Source organism: Leopardus geoffroyi, chromosome D4, assembly GCF_018350155.1.
Source record: "Leopardus geoffroyi isolate Oge1 chromosome D4, O.geoffroyi_Oge1_pat1.0, whole genome shotgun sequence".
NCBI classification, from domain to species: domain Eukaryota; kingdom Metazoa; phylum Chordata; class Mammalia; order Carnivora; family Felidae; genus Leopardus; species Leopardus geoffroyi.
This window is the reverse complement of record NC_059342.1, coordinates 25,055,030-25,073,678: the sequence shown is the minus strand read 5'-3', so window position 1 is coordinate 25,073,678 and position 18,649 is coordinate 25,055,030. Positions and strand designations below refer to the sequence as shown.

The window sequence follows — 18,649 nt, the reverse complement described above, 5'->3', positions numbered from 1 at the left end:
AGGACCTTGATATTTAAATTACTTTCCCTCCAGAAAATTAAAGCGATAGGCTTTGTCAGATTTCTAGTTATATTTGTTACAATTCTCAGTTAGTTGTAAGTTTTATGCATCAAGATTATTTCTTAGGTCAAAATTAGTCTACCATCAGTGGACACATACTGTTAATCAGTGCACAGTAGTTCAGCCGTCAACTCTGGTGTGGAAAGAGCAGTCATAGCAGTTGGTCCTCATGTTACCTGGCATTTGGCCAGTACGTAGTTGCCATGGCAACAGAAGCGCTGCCTGGCGATGCTAGTAATGCTTCAATCCAGGCTGCTTAGCTGCTTGGTCTTGATTCTTGTGAATCTATAGCTGGAAATGGGTTAAACAATGGAGAAACAACCTGAGCAAGCAGAAAATTGGGAAATATATAAATTTGAGTGTTGAAGCAGTGTGCCGCTAAGTTAATTCTGTAGCCAGTTAATTAGCAAGCGTTTGTCTGATGACAGGATTTCCTTGACAGGATCCTATACATCACTTCATTCAAACAGCTCTCCTTACCTTATTTTAGTTCTGTCTTAAGTCTCTATAAAGTGATATTTTAATAGATTTGTGGGGTTTTTGTTTTGTTTTTGTTTTTGTTTTAGAGAGAGAGAGAAATAACTTCAAGTATTTTTTAAAGATTTTTTTTAACTAATCTCTATATCGAATATGGGGCTTAAACTCACAACCCCGAAATCAAGAGTTGCACACTACACTGAGCTAGCCATGAACCCCTAATTTAAAGTATTTTTTAAAGTTTATTTATTTTTGAGAGAGAGAGAGAGAGAGAGAGAGCACGAGTGGGCAGGGTAGGAGCAGAGAGAGGGAAAGAGAATCAGAGCTTGACACGGGGCTTGATACCATGAACTGTGAAATCATGACCTGAGCTGAAGAGTCAGATGCTTAACCAATTGAGCCACCCAGGTGCCCCTAAAGTATTTTTAAATACAAGATAATGAGTTAATTTAAAATACCCAATATACTTAGATCACATTTTTCAAAACAGCCAGTTACAACAAAGGATCATTACAAGCAGTAGGACCATTTTGTAAATTTACCAATAGGAAAAAGTAGGTCGGAAAGTATTTATTTTCAGAGGGTCAATAACTAGGTTTTACTGATTCTAAAACATACCCAATAGGGACAGTTTATTAGACATTCATAAATATTAATTAGAAGCTTTAAGTTATATTGTAGCATAAACTACAACTTATGCTATTTTCCTGTCTTTTTGTATGGGTATTTGCTTTTGTTATTTAATCTTTCTGTAGTCTCTTTTGACAGGTTTTTGGAGTTTTTTTTTTAGAGGTAGAGGCTTGGCTGTAGATTTCTTGAGCCTATGACTTTCCATACATCCACAGTTCCTGATAGGAAGTTTAAGTGATGCAACTGATGGACAGGTTCCAGACATGAACTTTTAATGGAAAACACCTTATTTATGCTGTTCTAAGGATAAATCTAGTGAGTGCTACTCAAAAAGCAGTTATGAATTGTGAAAATGTGGTAATTGATAGGGGGTAGGGTGGAGAAGGTGACTAAGGCTAGAAGAATCCAAGTTGTAGCTGAAAACAAATCCTTTCAGGTACCAGATACAGGTAACATACTTCTGACTCATTAAGTATAGTCTGGAAACTATGTTAGAACATAATTTTCAGCCATTTATTTTAAACTGATTTGAAGTGTAAATTTCTATTTCATAGAGCAAGAGGGGGAAGGCATTATGGAAACTTTCAAAACATATGAAGATAAAATCCAGCAGCTGGAAAAAGACCTTTATTTCTATAAGAAAACTAGCCGAGATCTTAAGAAGAAACTTAAGGAATTGGTAGGGGAAACAGTTCGGCGGCAACAAGTACCATCTGAACGTAAGACCTTTAGTGTTACTTGTCACGCTGACAGTATTTGGTGTATCTAGTATTTGGTGACTGACTTGGAGTTTAGCCTTTTCCAATTGATGTGGTTATTTAGAATTCGATATTTAACTTGTGTTGGTCTCGGTAAACAAAAATAGTCGTCTAGTCCTGATCATCAGGAAAATGCAAATCAAAACCACAAGGTGATACCACCTCACACCTGTCAGGAACTATATGTAATGTTCAAATCAACAAAAGGAACAGCAAGTATTGGCGAGGATGCGGAGAAGGAACCGTCATGCACTGCTGGTGGGAATGCAAACTGGTGCAGCCACTGTGGATTTCCTCAATAGTAGGGAGTTTCCTCACATTAAAAACAGAATTACTATATGATCGAGTAATTCCACTACTGGGTATTTACCCAAAAGTTTGAAAATACTAATTCAAAAAGATATGTGCACCCTCATGTTTTTTGCAGCATTATTTACAATAGCCAAATTATGGACTCAACCCAAGTGTCCAGTACATATATATCATGGTATATATGTATGTATACATATGTATGTATGTGTACATATATACATGTATATATACATATATACATACATATATACCATGGAATATTCATAAAATATTCCATAAAAAAGAACGGAATGGAATCTTGCCATTTGCAAGGACATGGGTAGATCTAGAGGGTATAATGCTAAGTGAAAAAAGTCAGAGAAAGACAAATACCATATGATCTCACTCATATGTGGAATTTAAGAAACAAAACAAATGTTTGAAAAAGAGACAAACCAGAAAAACAGACTCTTAGCTATAGAGAACAAACTGGTCGTTACCACAGGGGAGATGGGTGGAAGGATGGGTAACATAGGTAAAGGGGATTAAGAGTACACTTAACATAGCAGTATATAGAATTGTTGAATCACTGTATTGTACATTTAGAACTAATACAACACTGTATGTTAATATACTGAATTAAAATTTTTAAATTGTCTAATCTGTGGATGCCACAGAATCACAGGGGAAGTGAACGAAGAAACAAATGTAGATGTGTGAAGGAAATGTCACATATTTATTGGCTGTCATGTGCCATGGCCTTTTGTATCCCCTTACTTAAAGTAACCCTATAATCTAAGATAGCTGTTGTTTCCTATATTATCGTAAATTAAGTGTTCTGATAATCACAAAAATGTAAAATAAATAGTGAATACTACAAGTAAAGGTATATTGTGTATATTTCTAAGATCAGTCAGGTCTTTTTCACCATGACCTCTTGAAATTCAAAAATATAATAAAACTCACTGTTGAGACAAAGATGCTTTCTTGCCTAATTGTATGTAGTTATGTAGAAGTAACACCTTCCTAAATGAAATGATACAAAATCTTGCAAAGTAGAAAGTGCCATGATTAAAATATACCCTCCTCAAGTCTGCCAATGAGAGAAGAATCAGTATTTCTAAAATAGTATATTTTACATTTCGTAAAAGAATTAGCCTTCCTTTAGAGAAAGTATTCTAATAAGTCAAGTATGGCTCATGCAAAGTTGACTTTACAACCTTTTAGGAACACACACCTATTTTGTACCTATAAAGAAGACCACTTAAAGATGGGTACAACAAGATTGTAAAGAGACCAGTGAAAAATTATATATATGCATAATGAAAAGATACATGCTGAATATATAATGTAAGCAGAATTAACATAGCTTTAAAGTTTAAAACAGTAATATCTTAGACAAGTAGTTCTAATGCTACCTTATATTTATGATATTTATAATTTATAGACATTTTCATGAGTAGTTCATTCAACCCTCAAACTCAAGGTAGGCCAGTGTCTGCTAATCCCATTTTTAGAGAAGAGAATTGAAACTTAGGTCAAGTAACTTACAAACACAACAGTAATTAGAACATAGTCTAAGGTCTTTTGTCTTATGACTCCTGGTTCAATATTCTAGGATAAAAGTTGTTGTAGATAGAAATGTGATACAAACATGCAGATCCTGCCAGAGAGACTACATTTTTTTTATTTTCAAGGTAGTAATGGAGAGGTACTGATATAATTAAAACATTTACTTGAAATACTGCCTGCACTATATAGCTGAACCTTGTACTTGAAACATGACTTATAAAAATTTGAAATGGAAACAGGTATTAAGTAGCAAACAGAACAATCAGCATAAGGCCATTTTAGCTTTAAAAAAATCCACTTTCGAACTTAAGATATCTGAAATTAGATATTTAGTGTTTCAATGTCCCATGTTTGTATTACTGAGTCAACTAGACATCTCTTAAAATGCCAGTGTGGTGTGGTGGTATAGAGGTTTAATCCTTGTCCTGGATCCTCGTCCTGCTCTTCAATGAGACAAATGCAAAAAACTTTGAAAAGTTAAATAATCTTGAAAATATATAAAGTGATGACACCTGTCTGACCAATTTTCTTGGGAAGTCTAGTCTTTTTTATTTGTTTATCCATTTTTAAGTAAATTCTACTCCCAATGTGGGCCTGAAACTCACAACCCTGAGATCAAGAGTCACGTGCTTCATAGACTGAGCCACCCAGATGCCCTGAAAAGGCTAGTCTTGATAGTAATGTTGAAGATATTAGTTCAGCTAACCTGCTGTCCCACCTACAAACACCTTTTAAAAAAATTTTTTTTAATGTTTATTTATTTTTGAGACAGAGGGAGACAGAGTGTGAGTGGGGGAGGGACAGAGAGAGAGGGAGACACAGAATCCAAAACAGGCTCTAGGCTCTGAGCTATCAGCACAGAGCCCGATGTGGGGCTTGAACTCACAAACCATGAGATCATGACCTGAGCTGAAGTCAGACGTTCAACCGACTGACCCACCCAGGTACCCCTAGAAACATCTTAAATACTTTTATTTTTTTGGCTCTAAAAAGTAATATAGTTATTGTAGAAAAATTTGAAAATATAGAGACAAAGCCAAAAAAATCACCCATAATTCTACCCACAACCATTAACAGTTAGCATAATTCTTTTCAATATTGTCCCCATACAAATGTCAAAAAAGTTACAGTTGGAATCCTATTTGAGATATAGCTTGTACTGTATATATCCTATCTCAAAATGCTACTCTAATATAATGACATTAAACAAGGTTTGTTTGAATTATAAATACAGCAATTTAAATATATCAAATTCTGAATTCCCTAAAAAGTATTATACATTTAGTACTCAGTATCCTTAATACATAGCTGGCTTGGTATTCAGTTCATTGGTTTTTGAAAGTAGTCTCTTTATTTGTTTATTTATTTATTTTGAGAGAGAGAAGGCACGTGGGGGAAGGGCAGAGAGAGAGAGGGGGAGAGAGAGACTCCTAAGCAGGCTCCACACACAGTGCAGAACCTGACGCAGGATCAGGCCCATGAGATCATGACCTGAGCCAAAATCAAGAGTCAGATGCTCAACCGACTAAGCTACTCAGGTGCCCCAGAAATCTATATTTTTATATGTAACTTTCCAATTGAAAATGTTGGGGTTAAAAAGAAAAAATAATTATCAAAACAAAAACCAACCCCCCAAAAGAAACAAAACAAAAATAAATAAAATACACACAATAAGGAAAAATAAAATAAAAATAAAATGTTGGGGTCACATGTTGTTTCATAGGCTAAATAAAGCACGTCCGTGGGCCAGATTTGGCTTGGAAGCTGCCAGTGTGCAACTTGTTTTTAAACTTGGTATTCATAGGACAAAAAGTACTAATCACATGCCAGTGTATGTTAGAGTTGGCATTTTTCATCATATTAGGTCTAGGGCCTATATGGACTTCTTTTAAGTAAATTTTTATCTTTGATATTAGATAGTTCTTTGATTTGAAGACCTCTAGCTTTGATCTCTTCACTCACTCCTGTCAGTCATTCCATCAGGGTATCCCCACTGAGGAGATACACTGTCACCTCCATTTTGATGGTGGATCCCCAGAATACCCTGAGAGAGCATAACCCTGCCATCATGCTGGGACTTCTAACCAAGATTAGATTTTCACACACGTGATGCCATGTCCCCAAAGATTCCCCAGACATAGAGCCAGTATTCTCCAATGCTGGCTTCACTTAGCCAAGGTTTGGACTAAGTGGTTCACAGTGGCAAGCCCAGTGGAGGGCAGGCATGGAAGGGCACCAGAGAGGCCCAAAGTACTCCTGTGTTTCCAAGGAGAAACAAAATCAGTTTTTGTTCCATGAATTAAAAGTTCTCAGCTATTCACATTCAAAATGTCTATAAGTGAAATAATAATTCGTATTCACACTTCTGTTTGTCTAAAGAAGTCACTTAAAGGGCGCCTGGGTGGCTCAGTCGGCTGAGCATCTGACTTCAGCTCAGGTCATGGTCATGATCTCTCAGTTTGACAAGTTTGAGCCCCGTGTCGGGCTCTGTGCTGACAGCTCAGAGCCTGGAGCCTGCTTTGGATTCTGTGTCTCCCTCTCTTTCTGCTCCTCCCCTGCTCACACTCTGTCTCTCTCTCAAAAATAAATAAAGATTTAAAAAAATTGTTTTTTTAATCTGAAAGACATCATTTATATTGAGTGATAATAATAGGATATCATTAAAATTCCTGTTTTTGAGGAAATCTCTAATTTTTTTTTTTTTTTTTTTTTTTTTTGCTTTTTGGGTTATTTTTAAGATTGTGATGCTGGAGATGGAGTCCTGAACCCTGAAGAAGCAGTCATGGTTCCAGAAGAATTAAAATGGGCATCCAGAACTGAAAGTATAAAGTTAAGTGGAAGAGAAAGAGAATTAGACAGTTCAACAAGCAGCTTAAGAACACAACTGAATCCTCAGAAGCTCTTGGAAGAGGTCCCGGAATTACCTCCAATCTGTAGCTTTTTAGCACCCACTAGTGGGCATCTGCTAAACAATGAGGATAAAAAAGAAATAGACGAGTATCATTTCATAAAATCTCACAGTCGACCATCACCCCAAATCCAGCCAGTGGGAAACGTAGGACAGCTTCATGGTGTCACATCTGTAAAGTTATGTCGTAAAGAGTTACGTCAGATTTCTGCCTTGGAACTATCACTACGGCGTTCCAGTCTTGGAGTTGGGGTTGGATCTATGACTCCTGATTCCATTGAAGTAGCTAGGAAGCCGAGTGACTTTAAAACATAGGCATTTGATAATACAATTTTCAATTTAGTAGAGGTGTAAGATTCCTTTTTCTAACCTGTTAGAAATTAAAGCTTATGCTCACTAGTTCTTCCCTCAGGATAAAGGAAGAAGGGAAGGAAGGAATCATTTTATATACTATAGACGTGTGTATCTTCTGTGGTATATTTGGGGAGTTTTAATGACTTGCAGATATTTCCATAATAACGAAATGAACACGTTTTCCCATAGTATCAGATAATGGAATATTTAAATATTTCCCCTTATAACTTTGCTTAAAATTTCTTTCCAGGCATATATAAAGAACAAAACATAAAAGTAGGATTATAAACTAAAATATCCATCAAATGTATATTGCCATATAATATAAAAGTATGTTTTAATACATTAATTATATCGTACAAGTTCATATTATTATCATTCTCAAATATAAATATGTGTTTGTTATTTTGGAGAGATGCAGTTAAATATTCCTTGTATGAGCAGGGGAGTCTCCTGCTGCATATGTTTTGGCATAGCTGAAAATCTGTGCCAAAATGCAGTCTGTGGATGAAGGCAACTGATTAGGTTTATGGTTAAAGTTAATTTATGGTCCTCAGTGTCCACAGAGGTTAGGTGATCAGTCTTGACTTTTTAAACATGGTTCTCTGCTTTTTCTGAGATTGTTTTCAGAATGTCATATTGTTGGTTTGCTAATATTATGGAATGTAAGTCTTCGTCTCTCTCCCACCCTGTGTATTCAACATATATCTCATTAGGCTACTAGATTTGGGGGAAAGAATGCAGTTCCTTGCCACAGGGAAGCAATAATAGAATAACAATAAAGCATTCCAGCATTTCAAGGAAAAGACACCTGGTCACAGGGAGTATGACTATAAACTTGACGTCTAACCAGAGGCTCTATAGCTAATGATCCGTTGGGCTTACTGGGAGATTTTTTTCTACGGCCTCCTAGGTCAGGTCATGCACACAGGCAGGCCAGACTGCATTGGGACTGTAAATATGTAAATGAAAACTTTTCTTCATGATTTTTTTTAGTCTAAATCTTACTATATAATCTAAACTTCAGTTTGGAATTAAGAACTGACCACTGATTGGCCCAACAAACGGTTTGTACTTTTTCATCATACTTTTTAATCACGAAAACATCCCATTATAATGACCAGAGGTATTTTGTTACTTTTTGTTGCTGCTGTTGTCATTTGTGTTACTTTTCCACATTTTCACTTGTAAAATAAAATTTTTTCTTAAACTAATTACTGTTTGGGTTGGGCAGTGGTAAAACCACCCTGACGTATGGATGTTTACTCAATTAGAGTCACCCACTTCCTTGCTGACTCCAGTTTTTCTTATGTGATGCTGCTACTAATATTTTTCTTTTGTCCTTTCCTCTGTTGTTATTGACCCTACCCATTCTTACCTAAGACCCAAACTGTCCCTTTGTGCTCAAACACTTATGGTTTTGTTTTTCTGGTTTCTAGGCCTTGGGGAGTAGGGTTCCTTGTTCTCATTGCTAAAAACCAGTTCCTAGAGGAGAAGAAAACCAAAACAAAACAAACTTCTAAATCAGTGAATAGTTTGTGTATCTCTTAAGCATGGTACTGAAATTCATTTAAATTGTAGATTAAATAGGGGTGTTTGGGTGGCTCTGTTGGTTAAGCATCTGATTTTGGCTCAGATCATGGTCTCATGGCTTGTGAGTTCAAGCCTCGTATCAGGCTCTGTTCTGAATGTGCAGAGCCTGCTTCAGATCCTCTGGCGTCCCCTCTGTCTGCCTTCCCTCATTTGCTCTCTCTCTCAAAAACAAACATTAAAAAAAATGTAGGTTAAATAGACTGCTGTGGACTTACCTGGGAATGGACTTACCACAATGTCCGATATTGGCCCAATGAGAAACAACTTTAGACAAGGAATTTACAAACTAACTTGGAAAATATATTTTAAGCAGAGACTATTTCAAGTCAGATTCTGGTTTTAAGCTAGTTTCTTCTTTTTGCCTTTAGTTTGTAGGATATATACTCAATATATAGCATGTGTAATATATATATATATATACACACATAATGGCAAAGGCCAGTGCCTTAACAAAGCACAACAATGTTATATTTATTAATGAATGCATAGTTATTAATTAAGGTCCTAATTGTAAATTCCTTATAAATTAAGTAATGATTTAGAAATTATTAATATAAGAATATATTCTAACTCTGGAATCTTGCTTCCCTAAGAAATTGACATACTTGTTTTGCCTGTGGAAACATAAAAGTATTTTCTAAAAGCTAACTCACTAACAAAGCAAAAAAATTTATATCAAACCAACGGTGATTAGATTTGATAATGCAAATGTGAACTGACTTCTAAATAAGAAAGGTACAATTTTTCTTCCTTTTGGTTAAACATATATCCTTTATATGGTATAATAGATTTCATGTACCTACACAAACACATACCTATAAGTAATGTCCTGAACAATAAATATGTTCTGGAAGTGAACTTCCATGTCATTCTAGCTTAGTGCCCTCACAAAGGAAAGAAGAATTATGACACTTCCCCTAAGGCAAGTAAACTTATTTTTTAACAAATGCTACTAATAAATTTTACTCAGTCATATGCTTTCCTTAGTCTAACAATTTTGTCACTGTATTTGCCTTTTAGAGTGTATATAAAATGTGTGTGGTTTTCTTTTTGTGTTCATTACAGGTTTTTCTCCACTTAGAGCATTTGGAAGGAAACATTTGCCTCTGTAAAGTACTAGTTCCTTCTGTAACATCAGAGTGTTACAGGTAACAGAGTTGGAGAATCGTATAAGTATGGGAATTCTGGGTGGCGAGAATATCAATGAAGGTGATTTTGTGCTTTAATATTTGTTTTCTTTTGCTAATGGGTTTTTTGGTTGTGGTGTTTTTGTTTTGATTTTTGGTCCCTGTGTTCTTCATATCTTTGTGGACTTTGCCCGAAGAGTCAGCAAAAATACAAATGATCTTCAGTAGTGTGGACTTTATTGCCATTAGTCGTTGGCTTATTTGTATTAGTTCAGGTCAATAATGTGGTAAATGCTTATTTAAGAGTAGCTATTTTACCAGCCTGTGAGTTTGAGTCCCACTTCAGGCTCTGTGCTGGCAGTGTGGAGCCTGCTTGGGATTCTCTCTCTCCACTCCCCTCTCTCTCTGCCCCTCTCCTGCTTGCACTCTCTCTCTCTCTCACAATAAATAAATAAGAACTTAAAAAAAAAAAAAAAAGAATAGGTGTCTTATATGAAAGAAGTTAATAGAGGTCTTATAGTAAGTCTTAGAATGAATTTCTAGGGAGTCACATCCTTAGTGGGAGTTTTGATTCTATAGTCAACCTAAATTCTCATGCATCAAATGCAAGAATGACCCGTTTTGTTCTTTCATTTATTCCCTTAGGTACATGTGACTCTTAAAACACTGGTGCATCAATATCTGAAAGTTCAGTGTCTGCTTGTGTACCATTCTTCTCTCAACTTCACTGGAATATTAAAAAATATTAACTATGTATATTTTACATTTAAATTTATAACAGGCCAAAGGCTCCCTTCATTAATACTAACACATTCTTCAACACTTACATTTTCAAAAATTGAAGACAAAGGTGGGCACCTGGGTGGCTCAGTCTGTTAAGCATCTGACTTCAGCTCAGGTCATGATCTCACCATTCATGGGTTTGAGCCCTGTGTCTGGCTCTGTGCTGACAGTTCAGAACCTTGAGCCTTTTTGGGATTCTGTCTCCCTTTCACTTTGCTCCTCCCCTGTTCGTGCTCTGTCTGTCTCTCTCAAAAATGAATAAATAAAAACAATTTTTTTAAAAGAAATGTGGGAATGGATCCTTCCACAATAAACATCTCAAGTGCATTAGATATGTAATACTTTTGAGCTCGTATGGGCAGTAGTGTTTTCAAAGGGCAGTAGGGGCATCTGCCCAGCGGGGAGGAATATTTTATCACTGTCATTGTTTATCTCGATGCTGACAATTAAAAGCAAGCTGACTTTTCATAAGTTTCAATGTTTTAAATACTCTACAAACAATGCACCCCTTTGTCATTGGCACCAGGAGGGACTGCCTGCATTCCTTGCTCTTGGAATGCAGTGCATACATGGTGTTTGATTTTATCATGACCTTTGTGTTGACCCCAACAATACCCCAACATGGAGGTAATCAGAACATGAGAAATTATCAAAAGAAAGCTCAGAAAAACTTGATGTTGGGGCGTCTGGGTGGCTCAGTCAGTTAAGCATCTGACTCTTGATTTCAGGTCAGGTCATGATCTCATGGTTCATGAATTCAAGCCCCACTCAGGCTGTGCTCTGTGCTGGTGGTGAGAAACCTGCTTGGGATTCTCTCCTTCTTTCTCTGCCCCTCCCCTGTTCACACATGCTTTCTCTTTCAAAATAAACTTTTAAAAAAAAATTGATGTTATAATATTGACTTTTGATATTTTCCATAGTTCTTTGTCCCTTTTAATATTTTTTTCCCTAGGAATTTCCATAATGAGTCAAGAGAAAAGCCCCTATGTGAAATGTTAGCAGTGTAATATGATTGAATCTAAATGTATTGACTTAGACTTAGCTATTATGTTCTACTGGTAAATTGTGATACACACTTCTACTGAGTTTTATCTACAGTACTTTATTATTTTTTTATGTTTATTTATTTTGAGAGAGAGCAAGAGCAAGCAGGAGAGGGGGAGAAGGAGAGAGAGAATCCCAAGCAGGCTCCACGCTGTGAGTGCAGAGCCTGTCACAGGGCTCAATCCCATGAACCATGAAATCATGACCTGAGCCAAAATCAAGAGTCAGACACTTAACTGAGCCACCCAGGTGTCCCCTGTATAGTACTTTAAAAGAAAAATACAACAATCTCACAGGCTGTTAATACTGAGCAAGATCCTTATATGCCCAAGGAACAAGTTCATTCACAACAGAAGAGTAAAAAAATAAACATTTTTAAAAATGTTTCAGGGGGGCGCCTGGGTGGCGCAGTCGGTTAACCGTCCGACTTCAGCCAGGTCACGATCTCGCGGTCCGTGAGTTCGAGCCCCGCGTCGGGCTCTGGGCTGATGGCTCAGAGCCTGGAGCCTGTTTCCGATTCTGTGTCTCCCTCTCTCTCTGCCCCTCCCCCGGTCATGCTCTGTCTCTCTCTGTCCCAAAAATAAATAAACGTTGAAAAATGTTTCAGGGGTGCCTGGGTGGCTCAGTCGGTTAAGGGTCCGACTCAATTTCGGCTCAGCTCATGATCTCGCAGTTCATGAGTTTGAGCCCCGCCAGGCTCTGTGCTGACAGCTCAGAGCCTGGAGCCTGCTTTGGATTCTGTGTCTCCCTCTCTCTCTGTTCCTCCCCTGCTCATGCTCTGTCTGTATCTGTCTCTCAAAAATAAATAAATGTTTAAAAAAACTTAAAAAAAATGTTTCATACTTATGATTGTTGGAAATTTAAAACTCCATTTATTAGTTAATACTTGTGTAATCCAAGTAGAACAAAAATGTATTTTAAAACAATATTTGTATACTGTATTAATGTGTTTTCAAGCTTATTACAGTATATACAAAGGGAAGTATCTTTTTTTTAATTTTTTTTTCAACGTTTATTTATTTTTGGGACAGAGAGAGACAGAGCATGAACGGGGGAGGGGCAGAGAGAGAGGGAGACACAGAATCAGAAACAGGCTCCAGGCTCCGAGCCATCAGTCCAGAGCCCGACGCGGGGCTCGAACTCACGGACCACGAGATCGTGACCTGGCTGAAGTCGGACGCTTAACCGACTGCGCCACCCAGGCGCCCCACAAAGGGAAGTATCATTTTTTAAATGCAAAGTAGTAAATATTGTTAGAATTTATTTGATCCGAAAGTCTTTTAAAAGAACCACTTTTTAGACCCTCCCCCCTCTTTCCCAATTATCAACAACAAATTACAGGACAATTATGGCTTACTTAATCCTCATTTCCCATAATGTTCTAGGATTCAAATAGCTCTGATAAGAACACTAGGTAAAAAGGTTTATTTTAAAGCATTCTGTAGACCAGAAAAGAGTTTTAAAAAATATTTTGAGAGAATATATTTTATTTCTCTGGCAACAACACTAAAGCTTAACTTCAATCTTCGGCTATCTCTAAACCCTGAAGAATACTCTCAGTTAGTACTGAATTTGCCAGTTGAAAATATACATCCCAGTCTTTATACCAGTTCCTTTTCCTATGATTGCTAAAATTCAGGATTATATAAAAGAAGCCATCCTTGATAGGATGGAAATTGTGGAACTATTCAATAGAGAATTACAAAAAACAGTTTTGGATAGATTCCAACAGCCAAGACATAAACCAAAGAAAATAAAGTTAAGCGATTTTACCATTGAAGAGCCATGAATAGTATGCCAAAACAAACACTGTAGGCAAAATTGCCAGGATTTATCTTTATACAACACGTAACCATTTTGCTTAGTTTTTCTGTCTGCTAAAATATCCTCGAATATTTCTACTGAAAAACCTCTGGATAAAAGACTCCCATTCATGATTATAAACCGGCAGCTATTGGCCTGCCTGAGAGGCTGAATTGATGTTATTCATTTTTGTTTGTGGTCTGCAGTGGCATTTCACTGTCCACCATGAATTTGGCTGACTTATGTAATAAATGATATGTATTAAAATGGTCAAAGTTTTTTGTTTGTTTGTTTTACTCTCTAGCATGATTTTTCTAGATGGGAAGAATGCGAACAGGGTAACATGTTTATATACTGAGAGGCTGATCTCCTTTTGAAATCCCCATCAAACTGGGGGTTGGGCAGCGTCTGAATTGTTCCATCTGAAGCCTGGAGCTAAGCCTATCTGTTTCACTGGACATTTTCCCAGCTAGTACCAGGTGTCACCGATTGTAAAATACAACCACAACATGACCAGAATGACTCAGGTTAACATCTTAATGGAGTGCATTAAATAATATTTTTCTGAAACACCAGCCTTCTCTTAAAAAAAAAAAAAAAAAGCAATTTATGAATCACTCCCTTGTGTTTTAAATCAAAATCTTACCAAATGCAACTCAAAGTAATTAAATTAATTGGGAGGGAAATTGCTAATTTTATAAGGCACATAGTCTGTTACTTTATCAAATACATGAAAGCACTTTGAAAACTAAAGCATCATATATGTTTATGATGGAATTATAAGTAGGTTTTCCATAGAATTGGCTGTCAAAGTGGGACATTTTAGCACAAATGTGGTTGCTTATCTTATACATATATCCTAAAATTTTTTTTTTTTAATTTTTTTTTTTTAACGTTTATTTATTTTTGAGACAGAGACAGAGCATGAACAGGGGAGGGGCAGAGAGAGAGGGAGACACAGAATCGGAAGCAGGCTCCAGGCTCTGAGCCATCAGCCCAGAGCCCGACGCAGGGCTCGAACTCACAGACCGTGAGATCGTGACCTGAGCTGAAGTCGGAGGCTTAACCGACTGAGCCACCCAGGCGCCCCCATCCTAAAATATTTTTAAACAAATTATCAGAGTTTTAGTTACATTTGTTAGCAACAGTCGAAACAATGGTGTTCTCTGGAAAAGTTTCATGTGAAATCTATTCTCCCAAGAAAATATTTTAAAGACTTGGCTGAGTCTGTTTTATAGGCGTAAGAAGTGCTTCATGACAATTTGAGTTATGAATGAAAGAGTATGTTTTCACTGGGTTTTTAACCACCAGTTTTTTTGTTTTTTTGTTTTTTTGCCTATTTGTTCCTTATTTATTAAGTAACAGTTACATTTGTGAGTTATTAATGAAATCTGGCAGAAAGTAACTTCTTAAAACTGAGAAGAATGTTTTCCATTTGGTAGTCACAAAGATGTTTTAAACTCAAATTTTCCCCTCAAGGAAACTAAAACAGTAAGTTAATTTTGGGTACATGTATAAGTATGTGATCAAATTAACAGCAAAGTTAGTCTTTGTTTGGCATTTGATGCTCTTGGCTACTATATACAAGAAGCAGATTAGAATTAAATCTGACATTACCATGGTGGTCTCTCCTTCATATGCATTTTAAGGGAAGCTCCTTCCCCTCAGTTTGCAAGTATCTGCCAGTGTTACAGAATATTTTGTTTCTTTTTAGATCAGAGCACCCAAGACCTGCACAGCCAAGTAATCAAAGAACAGGCCAAGACTTGAAGAGTAATGGAACCTACAGTCAGAAGTATTCTAGTGGATTGTGAACAAATAAATCGGAAGGGAAGAATACTAATGTACACTTTCCCTGGAAGAGTTACCTTCAATGGTACTGAGGTCTTCTCATTAAGGTTTATTACAAAGTTTACTACCTCCCAGGAGAAGGGGAAGTAGGTATAAGGAATTGATTGTGTGAGTTTAATTGACCAGGCCACAGCAAACCAAAACACCCCTTAGAACCAGGGCCAGCGTCCTGGGATTTAACTCTTATGTGGGGAAGGATCTGTGCCTCTTCCAAAGGGTGAACCAGTAACGGAAGTTACTTGTATTCTGAAAACATCACAAAAAGGGCATCTATATACAACAGATTGAAATTTTCCATAGTTTTTATTTTATAAATAAAGCATTTTTCCTGCTTAGTGCTTTCTACTAACTAACCTATTATTGTTGAGGACAGAGCTGAAACTCTAGCCCTGTCAGGGAACTTACATTCCAATGATAAGTACTATGGAGAAGATAAAGCAGTGTAAGGAATAGAGAATCAAGAAGGGTTTTTTATTTTTATTTTTTTTAATGTCTATTTATTTTGAGAGAAAGAGAACATGGGGGAGGGACAAAGAGGAAGAGGGAGAATCCCAAGCAGCAGCATGGAGTCTGATGGTGGGGTTTGAGCACATGAACCATGACATCATGACCTGAGCCAAAATCAAGAGCAAACACCCAACTAACGATGCCCAATTTACTGAGCCATCCAGGTGCTCCAAGGAGGTTTTTTTAGAAGGAAATAATGCTTCTGAGCCAGGCACACACATAAAGCTGTAAACTCACAGACATAAAAAGTGCTTTTCAATTGACCAAAGGTACACATGCTCAAAAACAGCAAGCATCAAAAACTGTATCTGAACACAGAAATCATATCCAACCGGTTTTTTTTTTTAAGTTTACTTATTGTTCTGAGATAGCTCAAATGAGGGAGGGGCAGAGAAAGTGGGAGAGAGTGAATCGCAAGCAGGCTCCACGCTGTCAGTACAGAGCCCCACGAAGGGCTCTATCTTACCAACTGTGAGATCATGACCTGGGTGGGTATGAAGAGCCAGATGCTTAACCAACTGAGCCATCCAGGAGCCCCCACATCCAACCAGTTTTTATGAGAGGGCAAGAGCACTAATTTTTCAGGGCCATTTGCCCTTCCATAAATAGAAAACTGCTCTAGATCTACTGCTTTGCTCACAATTGCTTATGATGTTTTTCCAAGTTTAGGATCACATTTCACTTAAAAAAATTCAAATTGAGGTATAATTCACATAAAATTTATCATCTTAATGTGCACAATTCAATAGTTTTTAGTATACCTAGTATGTTGTGCAATCATACTAATTCCAGAACATTTTCATCCCCCCCACCCCCACAAAAGAAAATCTTTCCCTATTAGCAATCATTCCTAATTTCCCCTCTCCCTCATCCCCTGGCAACTATCAGTCTACTGTCTGTCTCTTTGGAGTTGCCTATTCTTGACATTTCATATCAATATCATATAGTATGTATCCTTTAGCATTTGCCTTCTTAGGATAATGTTTTCAAGATTCACTCAGGCAGCATGTAACAGTATTTCACTCCTTTTTACAGCTGAATAGCAATCCATTGTATGGATATACCACAGTTTGTTTATCCATTCATGAGCTGATGAACATTTGGGTTATTTCCACTTTGGGGCTATTATGAATAACCATGCTACGAACATCTGTGTACAAGTTTTTGTGTGAATATGTTTTCAATTCTCTTGGGTATATGCCTAAGAGTGAAACTGCCAGGTCATGTGGTAATTCTGTTTAACTTTTGGAGACACTGTCAAACAGTTTTGGACAGCAGCTGTATCATTTTACATTCCCACCAGCAGTGTATGAGGGTCAGCTCATCAACATTTATTATTGTCTCTTTTTATTATTATTATTATTATTATTATTATTATTATTATGGCCATCATAACAGATGTGAAGTAGTATCTCACTGTGGCTTTAAGTCACATTTCCCTAATGACTAATGACACAGTATTTTTTCAAGTGTTTATTGGCCATTTGCATATCTTCTTTGGAGAAATGTCTATTCAAACCTTTGCCCATTTAAAATTATTTGTCTCCTCAATGTTGAGTTGTAAGAGTTTTTTATATATTCTAGATATAAGTCTCTTATCAGATTTATGATTTGCAAATATTTTCTTCCATTCTGTGGGTTGTCTTCACTTTCTTGATAGTTGCCTTTGTATTACAAAGTTTTTACTTTTGATGAAATCCAATTTATATTTTTTCCTTTGGTTGTTTGTGCTTTAGTTGTCATAGCTAAGAAACCATTGCCTACTTCAAGATCATACAGATTTACATGTATGTTTTCTTCTAAGAGTTTTATAGTTTTAGCTCTTACATTTATATTTTGGGCACATTTTGAATTAATTTTTGTCATATGATGTGAGATAGGGATCCAACTTCATTCTTTTGCATGTGGATATACAGTTGTCCCAGCACCATTTGTTGAAAAAAACTGTTTCTCCCTTACTGAATTATCTTGGCACTTTTGTTGAAAATTGATCACAGATGTTTGGATTTGTTTTTGGACCCTTGATTCTTTTCCATTGGCTTATGTCTTTCCTTCTGCTAGTACCACACTATATTGATTACTGTAGCTTTGTAGTAAATTCTGAAGTTGGGAAGTGTCAGTCCACCAGCTTTGTTATTTTTCAATGTTGTTTTGGCTATCTGCGGGTCCCTTGAGTTTCCATATGAATTTTGGAACAGCTTATGCATTGCTGCAAAAAAAAAAAAAAAAGCCTGTTGGAATTTTGATAGGAATTGCATTGAATCTTTAGCTCCATTTGGTGAGTACTATCATCTTAACAGTATTATGTCTTCCAATCCATGGGCATGGGCTATCTTTCCATTTATTTAGATCTTGTTTTCTTTCAACTATGTTTTGTAGTTTTTAGTGTAAAGTCTTATGCTTCTTTGGGTAATCTGATCCTTAATGTTTTATTGTTTTTGATGCTACCATACATGGACTTGTTTTCTTTTTTTAAAATAATTTTTAGGGGCGCCTGGGTGGCGCAGTCGGTTAAGCGGCCGACTTCAGCCAGGTCACGATCTCGCGGTCCGTGAGTTCGAGCCCCGCGTCAGGCTCTGGGCTGATGGCTCAGAGCCTGGAGCCTGTTTCCGATTCTGTGTCTCCCTCTCTCTCTCTGACCCTCCCCCGTTCATGCTCTGTCTCTCTCTGTCCCAAAAATAAATAAACGTTGAAAAATTAAAAAAAAAAAAATAATAATTTTTAAATGTTTATTTTTGAGAGAGAGATGGGGGGGAGGGGGGAGGGGCAGAGAGAGAGGGAGACACAGAATCAGAAGCAGGCTCCAGGCTCTGAGCCGTCAGCACAGAGCCTGATGCAGGACTTGAACCCACAAACCACGAGATCATGACCTGAGCTTAACCAACTGATGC

General features: G+C 37.0%; 1 protein-coding gene and 2 long non-coding RNA genes across 5 annotated transcripts in view; 2 read left to right on the top strand and 1 right to left on the bottom strand.

Moving 5' to 3' along the window:
* Window positions 1-8,264, top strand: part of KIF27 (kinesin family member 27) — a 92,105-nt gene extending 83,841 nt beyond the window's left edge. For 2 of the 3 annotated variants that reach the window (XM_045469721.1, XM_045469720.1), the window contains exons 17-18: window positions 1,722-1,886; window positions 6,527-8,264. In XM_045469721.1, coding sequence (XP_045325677.1) covers window positions 1,722-1,886; window positions 6,527-7,011 — 650 coding nt within the window. In that variant the 3' untranslated portion in view covers window positions 7,012-8,264. The remainder of the gene's footprint in view (window positions 1-1,721; window positions 1,887-6,526) is intronic. The other variant, XM_045469722.1, reaches the window with a different exon arrangement.
* On the bottom strand, window positions 56-15,166 carry LOC123593604. Its single transcript, XR_006710397.1, has 2 exons — window positions 15,018-15,166; window positions 56-351 (listed from the first exon to the last, which is right to left on the bottom strand). It is a non-coding gene; the product is annotated as an uncharacterized LOC123593604 (long non-coding RNA).
* LOC123593605 lies at window positions 8,735-15,586 on the top strand. Its single transcript, XR_006710398.1, has 2 exons — window positions 8,735-9,852; window positions 15,115-15,586. It is a non-coding gene; the product is annotated as an uncharacterized LOC123593605 (long non-coding RNA).
* Window positions 15,587-18,649: the final 3,063 nt, after the last annotated feature.